The 17,580-nt window shown below is 36.7% G+C and overlaps 1 protein-coding gene across 15 annotated transcripts in view; it reads right to left on the bottom strand.

Annotated features, from left to right (window-relative positions):
• ptprk (protein tyrosine phosphatase receptor type K) overlaps positions 1-17,580 on the bottom strand; it is a 148,615-nt gene that overhangs the window by 27,373 nt on the left and 103,662 nt on the right. For 9 of the 15 annotated variants that reach the window (XM_088324973.1, XM_088324975.1, XM_088324974.1 and 6 more), the window contains 5 exons: positions 11,555-11,690; positions 9,878-9,907; positions 4,016-4,176; positions 3,874-3,909; positions 925-936 (listed from right to left, as the gene is read on the bottom strand). In XM_088324973.1, coding sequence (XP_088181099.1) covers positions 925-936; positions 3,874-3,909; positions 4,016-4,176; positions 9,878-9,907; positions 11,555-11,690 — 375 coding nt within the window. The remainder of the gene's footprint in view (positions 1-924; positions 937-3,873; positions 3,910-4,015; positions 4,177-9,877; positions 9,908-11,554; positions 11,691-17,580) is intronic. The other 6 variants (XM_088324978.1, XM_088324984.1, XM_088324979.1 and 3 more) reach the window with 3 other exon arrangements.

Below are 17,580 nucleotides of genomic sequence, written 5' to 3'. Positions count from 1 at the left end.
GTAATCCGATACAGTTGCTAAATACCTGTTGAAAAATGTAATCAGTAAAATGTAATCAGTAACGTAATCGGAATACTATAATATTGAAGTAAAGTAACGGGATTACTTTTGATTACTTTGGATTACTCCCGATACCAAATATGCTAATCAAAGACAAAAACAATGAAAATAAAATTACTAAATTGTGTTTAGCATAAATAAACGATGTAACCTTTAAAAGGAATTGGAGGAAACCAAGGTTAGGTAGTTGTTTGTAGTCTTACGAAAAAGTGCTTAAATTTTAACCACGTACAATAGTTTATTAAGCAAAAATTAAATCTTCTCTTTCACATGGCAGACAAGATATATTCATTTTTAGTTTACATTAAGAGGATGGAAAGAACACATTATTGTTTTAAACACACCAATTCTCATTTTTTAAATTCCCAACAAAGATTTTTACTTGTTTGACATGGAAATGCCAAAACCTTTTGAAAGTATTCAGATTCCTTGGGCTAAGTTAATTATTCTCAGAAGATAACAATACAGTTATCAAATAGTGGATTTTGAACAATAATTAACTGGAAATGCAAAAAGAATATAATTATTCAAATTAACCAAATGTCCCTGAACACATCACTTGCTAGACATCACAAGTTTTAAATAAAATCGTAATCCTGTAATCAATATTTAACTTAAAGCACCTGTAATATGATTACATCTTTTGTCTGTAAATGTAAAGTAATACAATTACTTTGATTTAGTATCCTGATTACGTTACGCCCTAGCATGTAATCCGTTACTCTCCGACCCTGTTGTCATGTCATTAAACAAATGATCATCAAACTCTTCAACTGCATGGTTACCTAAAATAGGAAAATAAGAATTGAAGTATTTTGTGGTCAATAGCACTAAATGTGTTGATGTTTGTGTTCAGATACCTACCTGTGATAGGAACTACAAGTCCAAGCAGCACGGGGGGAAACAGTAGATTGTCATATTTTGTCATGGATCAAGGCTTGTTTATTAATGTTTATTGATGATCATCCAAATGGATAATGAAAAATGTTTATGAAGACTCTCACAGGGTTTGTACACATTTTTCATGGGCAAATTTAAGCACTTTTTAGGACTTCCAGCCAATTTTGCAGAAAAAACACAGCATCAATTTAAAGCATTGACAAGCATTTAACTTTTGAATCCTTGAAAAAAAAAAACATAAAAATTCAAGCATTTTCAAGTCTTTCAAGCACCCATACGGACCCTGCTCTCAGCTCGCCATCTAATGAGGTAATGTAGGAACTACGAAAAGTCTGATATGGAGACTTAAAATATATTTTAATATGCTGTACAAAATAATGCATTTATCTTTATTTTAGGAGGTGATCTCATCAATGTGTCAAAAATAGGAATTACTCGTTTGTGGCTCAGGAGGCAGTAGCCTGTATAGGTAAGTTCATTGTGTAAACAAGTTTGTATTTCTTTCTAGCATAATAATTATGTATAAAAGTAGCCAACTAATCAGGATTTTTTTTTTTCTCTTGAACTTTCTTCTTTACACAGAATTAATTACCAAAATTGCTACCTCCCTAAGCAGATAACTGTACAAAGAGCGATCTTTTACTAACTACTGAAACAATAGAATACTACAGTGGAAGACGACAACGCACTTTTTGTGAATAATTGTCAACTTGTTGTACCAAAAAGTTGAGGGAAAATGTTTAAATGTTTATTTTAAATTGCATTTCAAAATTACATGTATGTTTTTTGGTGTTGTGTTTTATCAAATAAATTTCCCCCCAAAACCGCGACTTATACATAACTTGCGACTTATATGTTTTTATCCCTCTCAATTCTGCATTTTTTTTTGGAGCGACTAATACTCTGGAGCAACTAATCGTCAGGAAAATATGGTAAACGGTTTGGATCCAATGTATCGTATTTTCACGACTATAAGGCGCATCTAAAAGCCTTTATTTTTTTCAAAAGTTGATCATGCGCCTTATAATACAGTGCGCTTAATATATGGATCAATATTGAGTCGCAAGGGTTCACAACTAAGGCAAGCAGCCGCCGACTCGATTTTCCCCCGTAGGCGAAGTAGTCCGCGGTGTATGCTGGGATATATAAACCGGTGTTTCATTTGCTAACCAATGTGTCAATCCTCATTTGAATCGGTCACTATTGGCTAAGGTTATTCGGAGGTAAAGGAGGTGGGCCCTGTTTAGCATTTACAGGCTCGCATAGGCTGAAGCGGGGCAAAACAAAGCCTGCAATTGGCCGAAAAAGATGTAATTCGCATGTTTGGTTGCTCTACAGCCTGGAGAAAACATTTTTACTTCTGTAGTCCGTATTTGTAAACAGGAATTATGGGGCCAAACAGACAGCTAGCAACACGCAACGTCCATGGATGCAGACTTATTATTTTATTTGTCAGCATTATTGCGTGTTTTGGAGTGTGTAAATATTTTAAAGGTTGGAGTTACTACACTCACGGATATAAGAGGACCATGGTTGCGTATTATTATTGAACGTGGTGGCTGGAAGACGACTTTGGTGAGCTTTATATTTTCTCGGGTTTAATGATCCAAAGAAAGTTCTTTAAAGCTCAATAATGTATTCAATATAACAAAGTCATAGGAAACCCTCATAGTTTTCTTTTCTTTTCAATATTTGATACAATAAGAAACAAAACATTTATCATTCATCATTAAAGTAATATTATTCAGTGTTGGTTTTCAGTTTAATTTGGAAACTTTTTGTTTGAGATATTCCAATATATTTGTGAGTTAATAATTATATAATTTATTTTGATTAGTTTCGATATGAAATAATAATAATTTTAAATAAATTGCATAGTCAATGCGATGTATGCTGATGGAGATTTTTCGTTTACCGGAGTTCCGTTTAGCGGAGTGGATGACATCACACGCTAAGCCAAAAGTTCGACAGAGATGGAAATCTTTGTGCCCATGCATACACCACCTCGTGTTAGCGAGTCCACCTCCTCTCCGATGAGGTTAGCTCCAGGTAGCTGGCGGGAGGTTTCAGACTGAGTGCATCCATTAGCTGTCCTCCGCTACTTCTTTCACCTCACTTTTGTCACTCGACATCCGTTAGCGTCTATGAGTTCCATAATACCGCTTCCACCATGTTTTATGTTAGATATTACGGTTAAATGAAGACTCGCACACAGATGTATGTCACTCAGCGTTACCGGAAACTTCAATCTGTACATTGCAAGATGAAATGGTACTTCGTAACCATCTTGCGGTGGAATGTTTTTAAGGGGAAAAACCGTAGTTTGTGAGACGCAACCGTAACACCGTATTGGGTTGAAGAAAACCGTACTCATTACGGCAAAACCGTAGTACTTGGCAGGTATGCTTATGTATGGAAACTATATGCCCAAAAAAAACTATTTTGGGGGGTACGCCTTATAGTCGTGAAAATATGGTAAATATTTTATCGTGTCAGATATCAGCATCTTCTTCTTTGCAGGGCGGAAAATTGTCTTGCCTTTTCAATGACAGAAAAAAAATGGAAAAGATTAAATCTCTCTAGAAGTTAAGGGACGGTTTGAAATCACAAGAGCTATCTGAAATGCTAAGCAGCAAATAACATAGCATGGACAGGGATGAAATGTAAACGCGCTAGCTTGCGAAGTTGTCACACTACGTTGTGTTTAGGAATCCTACTCCACAAGTCTAAATGTTCAATTTTCTTAGAGACAGATGTCAGAGGTGATTATGCACGTGACTTCAGGATGTGATGAATTTTGATTGTAAATGGGAGATGTTTTTAATGGCTGCATGATGCAAGGGGACATATGAGACATGGATTGACAATTTGATGGCTGGTGATGTGACATTTCCGACCTAGCGAGATTCTCACCTAACACAGCAGTAGGCACCAGTGGATCATTGGGTGCTGGGGGAAGGAATTCACACTCGCTCAAAACCATTTCAATAGGTGATATTTTGACATTTTTCCTTTGGATCACGTTTGAAAGGTAACATCACAAACTGTTACGTACATCTGCTGTTGTGGTTGTGCGAGTCCATGAACGTGACGGCCATGGGGTCCTCCACATGGAGTGTGCTCTGGTCGGCGTAGCTGCGGTCCATGGCGTTCACCATGTGCGTCATTTCCTGCCGGGTGGTTCCGATAGCGTCCTTGCGCTTCTTGGCCAGCTTCCTGTCGCGGAGGAGGGAGAAAGACGGATTTAGGTAACGTTCAAAAGTTGGAAAGTCGTCAGCAGCCTGCATTTTACGCACTGCATTTCCTAACATAGTGGCAAGGGCTGCATTGATATTTTTCCCTTCGGTACTTCTAATTTGCTTGTACCCTAACCCTTAAAATAAAATGATCCAAACTTAACAGACAATAAGGAGTTATTTTGGATTTGGATCATGAAGGATGATTAGTTGTTCCTCTGCAGGACACTTGAATAATCTCTAAATAGGAAACCTTTTTTAATAGTAGTAACTGACGCCAAGTATTGATACCACTAGGATTTATGATTTATAAAATACAAAAATACAAAATATTAAAATAAGACCAAGTATCCCAGTATTGACACTTGCCCATCTCATTAGGTTTTATAGTATTTTAATATAGGTTTTATATTAGGTTTTTTTTCTAGAAAACAGCATTTTCTAAAACTAAATCAATGAGAAATAGAATAAATGATTTTATCGGCTGAGTAAAATTTATATCAATCATTTATTTTATGTTATTTTTCCAAAATGGGTAGATATTTAACTTTGATATAATTTCCCACTATTTTTAAAAAAAATCTTCAAAGTGTTTTCTATTTACAATGCACTTTGGGACGATTTAATTTTATATATTTTTCATAATTAGGGATGTTCAGTCTGATACAAAACTGAACACTTTGTCATTGATAATGATAGCAGGTACTGATACTAGAAGTAAAGAAAATTCCTTTATTGCTGGAAAAAAATCTGATATTTTAAAGAGATACATTTAAATACCAACATAATATTTTCCCTGATATCACATTCAAGTCATTGTCAAACTTCTTGTTCTTGATTGATGGCTGATATCTCATTAGGTTTTATAGTATTTTAATATAGGTTTTATATTAGGTTTTTTTTCTAGAAAACAGCATTTTCTAAAACTAAATCAATGAGAAATAGAATAAATGATTTTATCGGCTGAGTAAAATTTATATCAATCATTTATTTTATGTTATTTTTCCAAAATGGGTAGATATTTAACTTTGATATAATTTCCCACTATTTTTAAAAAAAATCTTCAAAGTGTTTTCTATTTACAATGCACTTTGGGACGATTTAATTTTATATATTTTTCATAATTAGGGATGTTCAGTCTGATACAAAACTGAACACTTTGTCATTGATAATGATAGCAGGTACTGATACTAGAAGTAAAGAAAATTCCTTTATTGCTGGAAAAAAATCTGATATTTTAAAGAGATACATTTAAATACCAACATAATATTTTCCCTGATATCACATTCAAGTCATTGTCAAACTTCTTGTTCTTGATTGATGGCTGATATCAGCCGGAAAAGGTAGCTATCAGGACCAATACTGATTCCTGGTATAATTACTCACCTATTCCTGAATATGAAATTAAAATTAACTAAGAAAATAAACTAATTAGACCAGTTATTTCCTTCACAAATTAGATTACTAAATAAAAAAGGTTTTATTATGTCCTTATCATTAAAGACAAATGTATTTGACGAATAGATATATTTGTTTGAATTAGAGTGAATCACATTGAAAACAAAAAAAGGAAATTATTATCAATACCCAGGCATTGGCACTCTACCTAGCAACCTTATGCGTATATTACAAGGGCGGCCACTATTTGAGGAAACGCAGTGCCTCGCTGTGAGCTGCAGGCTGCAGATTCACGATGCAACGGAAAGGGAGAAGAAAATGAGAAAGGAGAAAAGGAGGAAGAGGAAAAGAAACAAACAAAGATGGCAGATATGAAATAGCGAATGGCGTTGTGGTAGCCGACCTCGGGTTTAACAAATCACAAAAGCCCTTCACCAGAGAATAAACTTGAATCACTCTATCAAAGGCTGTGATAGATCAAATTCCCTAAAAAGAATCATCTGAAAGCTTTTCTTTGAAAAATAAACTAAAAAAAAACAACATTTCCCTCAAAGCTAATAATAAAGAGTGCTGGTCATTAGTACTTGAGTATTATGAGAGGATTACCTCAGGCCAGGAGAAAAATTAATGTTAGTTAGGAACTTCATTGTTTGATTAATTAAAAAAACAAACAAAGGTGAATACAAAGAAAGGTTGATCAAATGACAGTTTCCCTAAAAACAAAAAAGTTTGAGGCGATCAAATGCAGAAAAGACTTAAGCATGTTGAAGCGTGCAGGAAAGTTTGACACTCAAGAGCCATAGCACAATCACAACTTGCATCTCATTCATTGCCATCCCAGTGGAAATAATTAAACAGAATTCAAAAGTTAGGAAAAAAAAATATTGACATTTTCTTAGACTGGTAAACTTATATGGCTCACAGAAACATGCTGAGCTTTTCTATTTTGTGTTACCTCATTTGCCCTCAAAATACACGAATGGCAGCATAAAGGCCACAGGCACATGACACGCCCACAGAGCCACACCTGCTGCACTGACCGAGTTTCAGAAAATGCAGGAATGATAGAAAAAAACAGGACACAGAGCAACAAAGCCAAACAAAGTTTTCTCCACATTTAGAATTTACAAACCAAGGCTGGGACGAAAATTTGAGAGTAAACTCTACATATTCAGATAATTGTGCCGCTTCCCTGATGTTAAAATGTTCTTATCAACTCCAAATACACATATTGTAAGTTTTCTAGAATTTATTATTAAAAGCAACGAAAGGATTCCCCAAATACATAAGTCATCAAATGTGAGGACATTTTGAGATTCATATATTTGATTTTGGGGCGGATTTTTTGGTGAGTTTTTGACTACTATGTTAAGTTGAACATATTTTTCTGTTTATAGGAATAATTTCCCCTGTACTTTTTTGTTTGTGTAGCATTATGTCTGCTTGTTTAACGATAATATCTTTCATATTTGTTTTAGTCAGACATTGAATTGGCCACAATTGTGAGTTTGCAGGAATCACTTGAAATTAAGAGATAACCAATATTAACTTAAATAATGGAGGTTCTGTACACTGAGTTGTAATTAATTTATAGGTTTACAGGCATTCTTTGCTGATTTGGGATTATTCAAATTTCTTTATAGATAAGTTTATTCTCCGTTTTGGGGCATTATATTTGTAACAAACAGAAGGGCAATCCGTATCAATCAAGTTATCGGTTTGGATAGAAGATTTGATTCGGCTTCAGTGAGTGGTTGGAAGAGTACCCAATTTGGCCGCCAGAGGGCGCAAAAGACCACAAAAAATAAAAAGGTTTCAGGATTTTGATGTTACTAGGGGTGCCTTGACACAAAACATTGCTAAAAACATCAGCAGAGGCCCTTGGTACAACGAGCAATTTTTCACCAAAATTGTCTCAGCGGATTCGGGGCCAATAACACACACACGCACGCACGCACGCGCGCACACACACACACACACACACACACACACACACACAAATCAGGATTTCTTAGGTACTTTAGATTTTGATCAAATTGATAAGATTTAGATAGAATGTATTTAGATTACAGCGTTTCTCTGGTTTTCCTCCCACATTCCAAAAAAACATACATGTCAGGTTAATCGGACAGTACAAATTGTCCCTATGTGTGCCCTGTGACTGCCTGGCAACCAGTTCAGGGTGTCCTATGCCCAAAGATAGCTGGGATGTGCCCCAGCACCCTGCGGCCCTACTGAAGATAAGTGGTGCAGATGATGGATGGATGGATATGTGGGGCGGCAGTAGCTCAGGAGGTAGAGCGCTCGTCTTGGGATCAAGGGATCCCAGTTTGAATCCCGGCCCGTCCGTGTTACATGTCGAAGTGTCTTTGGGTAAGACACTGAACCCTAATACCCCCCAATAAGCTATTGGGAAATGTGGAGCACATTGTAAAGCGCTATGGGAAGTCATTGACTTGAAAAGCGCTCAGATCATGTCATTTCATTTCATATATATATATATATATATATATATATATATATATATATAGCCCTGCGATTGGCTGGCAACCAGTCCAGGGTGTCCCCTGCCCATTGCCCGATGATTGCTGGGATGGGCTCCAGCATCCCCGCGACCCTACTGAGGATAAGCGGTGCAGCTGATGAGAGAGAGATGAGAGAGATATATATATATATGTGTATATAATATATATAGATATTTAGGTTATGGTACATTTTCAGGATTTTTTTACAATGACATAAAAAGAACTATTATTCTTAAAAAAATACAAATAAAACTCAATAAATCAAATCGAACAAAAATGCATTTGTATAGTGCTTTTCAGACACCAACATGTGCTGTATAAAAAATTAAATATATGATAACAAAATCACTACTCCCCACTCAACAAAACATATCGTAAGACACACACACACACACACACACACACACACACACACACACACACACACACACACACACACACACACACACACACACACACACACACTATAATAAAATCAAGACACACACAAAATGCGTAAAAAATTAAATTAAATAAAAATGAATACATATATGAAAACAAGAACAAAAAAAATTGTATTTTTTTCAAAGTAGTGCAGAGCACTTCCATAATTCTTCTTTATTACTGTTAACGTTTCAATTTGTTTTGTTTTTTTTATTTGCAAAAATAAAGGGGATTAGCGAGGTTTATGGGAGGAGAAGAAAAACATTTGGAAAAACTGCCCTGTTAAAATGTTTGACAATGGTAACGATTTGAGCTTGTAGCAAATATGTAATTCAAAATTTAAATTGTTCAACCCCTTTGGTCACAGCAAGTGAAAGCAGACTTGAAGCACAGAAACCAAAAAGCCGAGCAACAGAAATGGAAACAAAAAATAGTAAAAAAGCCTTCTGCAAAACCAAGAGCATCCAGATTCACCATAATCCAAGAGACCTTTATGTCCACAATACCTGTGACTTGATGTGGGCGAATGGATGGTCACATGACTACATGCATACATAGCTACAAGTCACAAGTGCAGCATTCTTTTTTCAAATCACACGCTCGCTCGGGCCCGTGTGGTTCGCCTTTGACGTCCGCTTCAGAGCGACTTTGGAGCATGTTGAGAACGCCTGGGCTGAGGGCAATTTACGTTCCGCTCAGTCATGGGTTTTAAAAAAAAAAAATCCACAGTTGCGCAGTAATGCCATATGTGCATAAGATTTAAAGCCCCAATGTGTAATATTTGACCACTAGATGGCATGGTGCTGTTTGGTACGTTGCAAGTGCCAGGGATACAAGGCACAGCGGGGCCGCAGGATGCCGGACAAACATGGCGCTGACCTAAGTGGGATTTCCACAGTGTAAAAGAAATACAAATTTAGTCATCCTACGATTTTTGTTTTTATTAAAATTTAAATGAGTGTGACAGTTCATGTATTTTTGCCAAGTATTCAGATCAATTTTTCTTTTTTAACTGGATAAAAGTTTTTTGTACCACTAGGAGGCACTAAATACTAAATAAATAAATACAAACTGGCCCTTTAAAATGCAAAAATAAATAAATAAAATAAAATACAAGTCTGGAATGACTGAGGCGGCAGTGAATCGCCCCCCTTCCCAGGCGAGGCGTCAATGAGGATGGCTTTGGCAGAGCTGAAAATGTGTGCTTTGTATTGAAAAAAGTATACTGCATCTTTAAAAATAATATAAAAATAACACCATCTAGCCACTAGTTATCCCAGTAAGAGATCAGCAGCTGGACACAGCTGATAGTTCGCTTGCTTGTTGTTTACTTACAGGTAATAAGAGTACGAATAGTAGGTCCTCCTTGGGTTGAGAGCCAATCAGAAAGCAAAGAGACACACGGGTCATGAATATGCAAAAAAAGGACAGTACTGTCCTCTCCCAACCAACAGCAACAGAAACATAAGAAAACATCTTTGGGGCATGCAAAATTATAGTTTTAACAGCTTTAGGGGCCTTATTTAAAAAGATAATCTGGGTCAAGGCTGAAATAAAATAATTATAATAAAACCAAAATAAGCTACTTAACTTCCTTCATTTTTCCCCACTTCAACCATGCTCGCCATTTATCCATCCTCACCATTTTAAAGATGCAGTATTGCTCAAAGTTGTACAAAAGTTCAGTGACAATGGATATTGATCTCCCCAAAGATTCTCTTCTCAGAAAACAGTTGTTGTGATTTGACTGACATTCTCATGGATCAATGACAAATACGATCAAAGTGGATCGTTGTGTGCTTGAACATTTGCGCTCAAGACTTGCGTGTTTCATTTTCTTGGCTACAAAGTGAGTCCAGTCCCCCCACAACACTGACATAAACAGTATGTCTCCCCAAAACGGATGCAAGTCCTCTCTTTTTTTTATAAACAGTGGATCCTCACTAAATAATACACAGGTGAGCTGGCCAGGGTGTGTCCTGTCCCTTAACCCAACTAACAAGCAGAAATTCGATGGAAGCAAGCAAATACATACATATTTTTGAAATTTATAAATTCATTTTTTCCCCTTGATAATTTACTATTGAAGTACATTTATATTTTAAAATGTGCCAATTGTCTGAAAATGATGCAGTTTGACTTTTATGATGTAATTGCTTCAGGTCACCTCATGGTGATGCTCTGCACCCAACAATGACAGAATCCCAGAGCATCACCAACAGCAGGTCACTCTCGTTATCATCAGTCCCCACAAAAGTTAACTTTGAGACTTCATTACTATCGTAATAACCTTTTTAATTACCAGTTACTAGGACAATTAATGAATGTGGAATCGTTTCTTTTTGACAACAAAAAACACATTTTTCCAAATTGGCATAAAATGTTTATTTTAACACTCGAGAAACCACAGGTCATAATTTTCCAAAGAAGAAAAATACTTATTCATGGTATTTTAAATTACATTTCTGGTAAAATAAGCACATGTATCCTTTTAATAGGTACATTTTTCCAATTATGGAATTTTTTTTTCTTGAAATGAGTAATAGCATCTACCGCCTGATAGATACTTTTTATTTTATTTATCAAAATTAATATCCTCCAAAGAACTGGAAAAAAGATCATTTCCAGTCTTCTAATGAATTCTTTTAATATGGTGTACCATCTGAAATACTTTCTTTGAGTTAAAGTTACTCTGATTTTCAGCTGTTGAGAACCATGTGTGTCCCGGGCAGAGCTCTCTGAATATGAGTTGTCTCACAATATCAACAATGTAATGGTTTTACTCCTCATATTAATGTCATTGCTTTTGTTCAGTGTTCTTTGGACCAAGAAAATCCTAAAAAAGGTGGTTCTACAGGGAGATCAATGTTCATGGTGGATGAATGGAAGATGGTTTTACTACAGCAAATACAGCGAGCCACACAACAAAAGCAAAAAATTAACACGCACTTTTATGGTGTCCGCACTTCCTCACGCGAGTGTGAGGGAGGTTTCACGAGGGGTGCAACTCACCTTTTCTTGACCAGTAAGATGGCCACCAGAACCAGCAATATGAAGACCAGGACGCCAGCGCTGATGCCGGCGATCTTTACCACGCGGTCCGTCTGCTTGGCAGGGTCTGGGATGACTTCCGGTTCCTCCGTCGCACCTTTAAAAAAAAACAGCACGTCACACTATTTCAATGAAATCATGTTTTTTTTTTCACTCACTCCCAGCAAAGGCTAAATACTGTACATTCCAGACTATAAGGCAAACTTAAAAAACCCAAATTGGCCGGAAATTCGTAAGTGCGCCTTTTAACCCGGTATGCGTTATAAATCGCAAAATAAGGTGGATGAGACTAGAAAACCAAGTAGTAATTATACATGTGCATTCCAAGATGAGGTTTTACGGTATACAGTACTTGTGCAATGACTGATCAGTCGCTGAACATCGCTGACTGGAATCGCAAAACTTTTTGCACCATGATAATCGAACCGGGGTCGCAGTGATGAGAGCGTTGACAATTAATCAGATGACATATGAATGACTCGTGGTGCTAGAAATTAATGTGAGAGGATGGAGAAAACAAAGTGTCCTGAAAGATCTAAATAAACGCCAGGTCCGATTTATCATCAGTAACACAAAAGAGTTGCTTTCCTCGCCATGATTTTTTTCCAATGAGATAAAACTCATGCCTTTTCATATGTCATCAGTATCACTGGTGAACAGGTTTTGGTGCTCTCACCACCACGACCCGTTCGATTTTCAGTGCAACGTTTTGAATTTTAGTCGACATGATTGTTTGTCTAATTTAACATTACAATAATATGTTCCATATGTGCATGAAATGTGCAACGTTATTCTCTAATAAAACATGTAGCACACACCCTAACTTCAATTCCCTGCACCTTATAGCCCATTGTACCGTATATTTGAAAATTATATGACAAAAGACTATTTTTGGGGTGTGCACAGTATAATTTAATGCACCTTATAGTGCGGAAAATACAATTATATATATATATATATATATATACATATATATATATATATATATATATATATATATATATTGTATATATATATATTTTTTTCTTTGTCTTGCAGTGAATGAGTAAGTGAGGGGAAAATATACTTCTATATATAAAGCCACTAATAATTATTTTAAAACCATTGATTTAAAAAAGAAAAAGGGTCAAAATATTAAATTAAACTCAAAAAAATCAACAGTGTTTGAGAATATTTGGACTTTATACAGAACGACTTCATTATTCTTGCCAGCACATATATCCATGGCAACTGTCATTCATGATGCACACATAGCCAAAGCCTCAGTCTAGGGAATTTATGAAGCTAGGAAACATTCCAATAAGCTTCTTGTTGACATTAATATTTATTAAAAATAACCAAAGTGTCTTTTATAATGTTTGTGATGAAGCCATCTAACTATATACGGCAAAGATTGAATCAAGTAGGTTGATTGCCTTTACTCAAGTTTCACAGTTCCCCACTTGCCTGCATACCAATTTCAAAAACAGGAAACATAAGCAAAGGATTTTCCACAAGTACAACACATAATGTAGTTGTTATCCAAAGCACTTGGCTGTTTTGATGGTCCTAATCTCTATTTCGTGATCTCATAACACCGGGATAGCTGTAAGAACATTACTTGCATTAGGATAATCCAAATAATCCCAAATAAAGACAAACGTTAAACTTGATTTTGGGCCGTGTGTCCATCGAACCCCGATCCACTTATGAGACAAAATATCTACAAGATAAACATTTATCTCTTTGTTTTTGTTTTTTTCATCATTAGACATGTTTGAAAATGGTCTAAAACTGATATAAAATTACATATTTATTCATGTAATGTAAATCTGTTGCTGCTATTATTTAGCTCATTTTATTATGTTTCCTATTTTACTAAACATTTCACCTTGTTGTTTCAGGTTTAAAAGCACAACAAAGGGAAAAATAAAAACACTGTCTCATATGGATACTTTTGTTTACTATCAACACAATGTATTTAGATTTTCATATTTTTATGATTTTTCTAATAAACATTTTAAACATTTTTTTCATTTTCAAAAGAAAATACTTCAGAAAATGTTAAGAATTACAATTTTTTTCATTCCCTATTTATTTTTACAGTATTTATTCTCTTCTTTTACTTTAGTTAAAAAAAATGTTAGTTAAAAAAAGGGAGTACATGAAGTTAAAATAACCTGAACTACTTGACCCCTGCCGGACATTTTTGTTGGTTAAAAAAAAGAAAAAAAAATGAAAAAGTGGTCAACTGTAAACAAGAAAAATAATCCTTAAAATGAGCACTGTCCATCAACTAAAGAGGAATATTTTTTTCAAAAACATTTGTGTCATACAGGATTTGAAATAACAGGTAAATCATATTTCATTTTCAACATTCTTTTACATCTACCTGTATTAGCTGGTATCAGCTATAAATACAGACAACATCAACATGAATAATAAGTAATGACAGAATGTCTGGTGGGAAGCACGGCGGCGCAGTGGTGAGCGCGTGTGCGGCACAGTTCTGAGGTCATGGGTTCAAATCCAGCTACCGGACTTCCTGTGTGGAGTTTGTATGTTCTCCCTGTGCTTGCGTGGGTTTCCTCCGGGCACTCCGGTTTCCTCCCACATTCCAAAAGCATACATTTCAGGTGAATTGGGCTGATTGTATGGGTCCAAATTGTCCCTCGGTGTGAGTGAGCGAGCGAGTTGTCTTTCCCTGTGTGCCCTGTGAATGGCTGGCAACCAGTTCAGGGTGTCCCCTGCCCACTGCCTGAAGATAGCTGGGATGGGCTCCAGCAACCCCGCGACCCTACTGAGGATAAGCGGTGCAGATAATGGATGGATGGATGGAAGAATGTCCGGTTGACAACTTCATTTCCCACAATTTTGACTGACGTACCAGATTCTAAATGATGGCGAACATCAGGTCCAAGTGCCGGTACTATGCCTTGATATGCATGCACTGTGCAACAACCAGACACATCATCCTTAAGGTTTCTTTATTTTCCTCAAGTACTTTCATGTTACCTGCTGCCTCAGGTTTTGAGTTTTTCCTTGCCCTCATGTAGGTTTCAAATCAGAGGTTGTTGTAATGGTGGTATGTGCGGTGTGCGGTCCTTTGAGACTTTTTGTGATTAGGGATGTATCAAATAGTGGGGGGCAGCGAGTGCCAGGCTCTGTCAAGGCGGGTTAGACTTCGGGAAATACTTTTTTTTTTTAACTTTCCCAGAATAAAGTACGATTGCCCCTCCACTACGCTAGAGGGTGGTGGTGTTCTCAGTGGCAGTGTTTTGTTTTTATTTAGTATCCACCGAGTGCATTAGGCACAGAGTATAAGAATTGACTATGAAGTGTAGAATCGAAGTGAAGCAAGGCCCACAAGTGAAAAAAAAATAACACAGAGGCAGAGACAGATGAAGAGAACGGGGTAAACAAAAATCTCCTTCGGTAGCACTTCTCTACATCCTTGGAGGGAGACGAGCAATGACTGGTTTTCTTGCTTCGTTAAAATTTGGCAGCAGACAGAATGAAGCCAAAAAAGGAAGCTGTCACTGAAATACGTTGCACTATATCACGCTGATAAGACGCTTGAGTTTTACTGTAACAAAAATGTGCCGAAAGGCATTGATTCGGATGGTGGTGACGTATTATTATCATCAATAAAAACCAATCCTTGTTTTGTCCCGACCTATATTATGTGATCATTTTAGAACAAATTGGGGGGGGGGTGGGCTTGAACGAGAGCATTTCTTCTTCTGAGTGGGTGGGGGAAGGGCGACAGAATTTAGGCTAGACAAATAAACATGACTTGACTTTTATTTCATGCGCTTAGTGCCACTGAGGTCAAAAGACGTCAAAATAAGGTATTCTCAAAAAGCTACTTGTGTTTGATCAGAGACAAGAGGAAAATATGGGAATAACAAAAAAAAAAAAACATTATTTTGAAAATTCTATCTATGACCTCATTTTGCTCTTTGAAATCCTGTAAAATATTATCGAGGACAGAACACTTACACTAAGACACACATACACAGGGCAAATAGTCCTCGAGGCAGCAATGACAATACACAATAGCCAAGATGACCTAATAGGACCACCAGCACTTAGTCCCCTCTCCCCTTCTCATAGATGCATGCCTCAGTTCTCATGCACTTGAGGACGGGCGCGACAAAAAAGAAAGAGACAGTCGTCTGACCTCTGCGACCATTCGCGTGCCGTTGTCCCTTTTGGACTCGCTTTTCTGACAAAAAGGACGGCGACCTCTTAAAAACTCTCAACTGCAAACCGGCAAACACTTGCAATATGATGACACTGGGATCACATGCTCATATTCTAGATGGGAAATCAGAAATCGGGCAAAATGGAACTGAGCCAAAATTTGGGGACTTGGTATGTCCTTAAAGTGAACCTATGCAGGGTTCGTACACCTTTTAATTTGCCAAATGCAAGCATGTTTTAAGGACCTTTAAAGCCAATTTTCCAAATTCTCCAGGACCATAAAAGAAGAAATTCAGTGTGAATCATGTATTTTGCACAGCCACAAATCTATCTGATTTTTACATATTTAACCTTTTTTGTGAGTGTATTTATCAAGATATATAATTTTTAGTTCTTGAGAAAATCCCAGATATATTAGTAGACCTGGACAATACATGGGAAAAAAATGACAGTAATATGTAGCTTACATTTTCAACTGCAGGAATGTCTTCCCATTACGGTTTACCACCGGGAAATGCTACCTTAATTTTTTGCATGGCCAATAATAAATGTCCATAATTGATACAAAATCCTTGAACTAATACACATTTCATAGTGTCCTGTTTAGGTATGGAATGCACGTGTCCTCCTGGGTGCAACCTTGTAGGGGGCAGTGCCGCTTTATAGGTCACTGCCATAAAAACGAATGCCAGATGCTGTTAATTATGAGGGAAGAAGAAATGCCATGGCAAAGCGAAGCCACCATAGAGCAGTGTCGGCCTAATTTTTAAGCAGAATTTTAGAGAATCAGGGCAACAATTTTAACAGGGTTCTTTCTTGGAGAAATTCAAGCACTTTTTAAGCACTTTCAAAGTAGATTTCCCAATTTTTCCAGTAGCTGGCATCTTGGTCTCTTTACCTGTTCTCTTGGGCGCAAAGCATAGAGGGCGATAATGCTTCACATGACAAACAAACTAATCATGGCTGTCATTAGTCATGAGGGAAGAAAAATGCAATGGCAAAGTGAAACACCAGAATAGGTGCATCTGTGTAATTTTAAGCAGACTTGATTATTTTTTTCTTCTTTCAATGTGTGGTCTTTTGAGTAAGACTACTGGTTAACATGGAAACAAGTTCAAGCATTTTCACCTACTTTACCCCAAATTAAAGCAGTTTTCAAACCTTGAAAACACAACCAGAAAATTCAAGTTTTTTTGAGGATTGCAAGCACCCACACAGACCCTGTTTTAAGCATTTAAAAGCACGTCACCCAAATTTCAAGCACTTTCTAATCCTTGAAAACATGACAATAAAATTCATGCATGTTCAGAGATTTCAAGCACACGCACAAACACTGCCTATGACATTCGATTCAAGTGGTGAGTTTCAAATTAAGGATTAAAAAAAAAATAGTAAAAGTCAATTTGACTAATAGAAAAATAATAACGACTGCACCGAGACCTTTTCTGGATCCAGCTGTCGAATGTGTCGCATAACCCAGCTGTTACGGAACGCGCAACTAAATCCATTTTAATGATTATTCCCTTGGCCATTAAGGCTGATTGTAGAGGAAATTATGTCCCTTTTTATCAGTCTAGTTTAACAATCCTTCAAGGTCTAGCAGGGCATAGCCGCAGCCTGTCGGTCCATTGAAGGCCGACATCACTTTTATGACATTAACGGCACGATTCGCCGATTCGTACTATCAACTTTGACCTCAACTTTGACCTCTGTGCTCTGCAACTGAAATTATGAAAACATTGATGCTGGTAAAGGACGGATTGACTTCATCCATTATCCAATTCCTCAAAACAACTCGATGC

This window comes from Urocampus carinirostris, chromosome 20 (assembly GCF_059441175.1).
Source record: "Urocampus carinirostris isolate Australia breed hairy pipefish chromosome 20, RoL_Ucar_1.0, whole genome shotgun sequence".
Lineage (NCBI taxonomy): Eukaryota > Metazoa > Chordata > Actinopteri > Syngnathiformes > Syngnathidae > Urocampus > Urocampus carinirostris.
The sequence above is the reverse complement of the archived record's forward strand: the minus strand, read 5'-3'. Positions and strand labels throughout refer to the sequence as shown.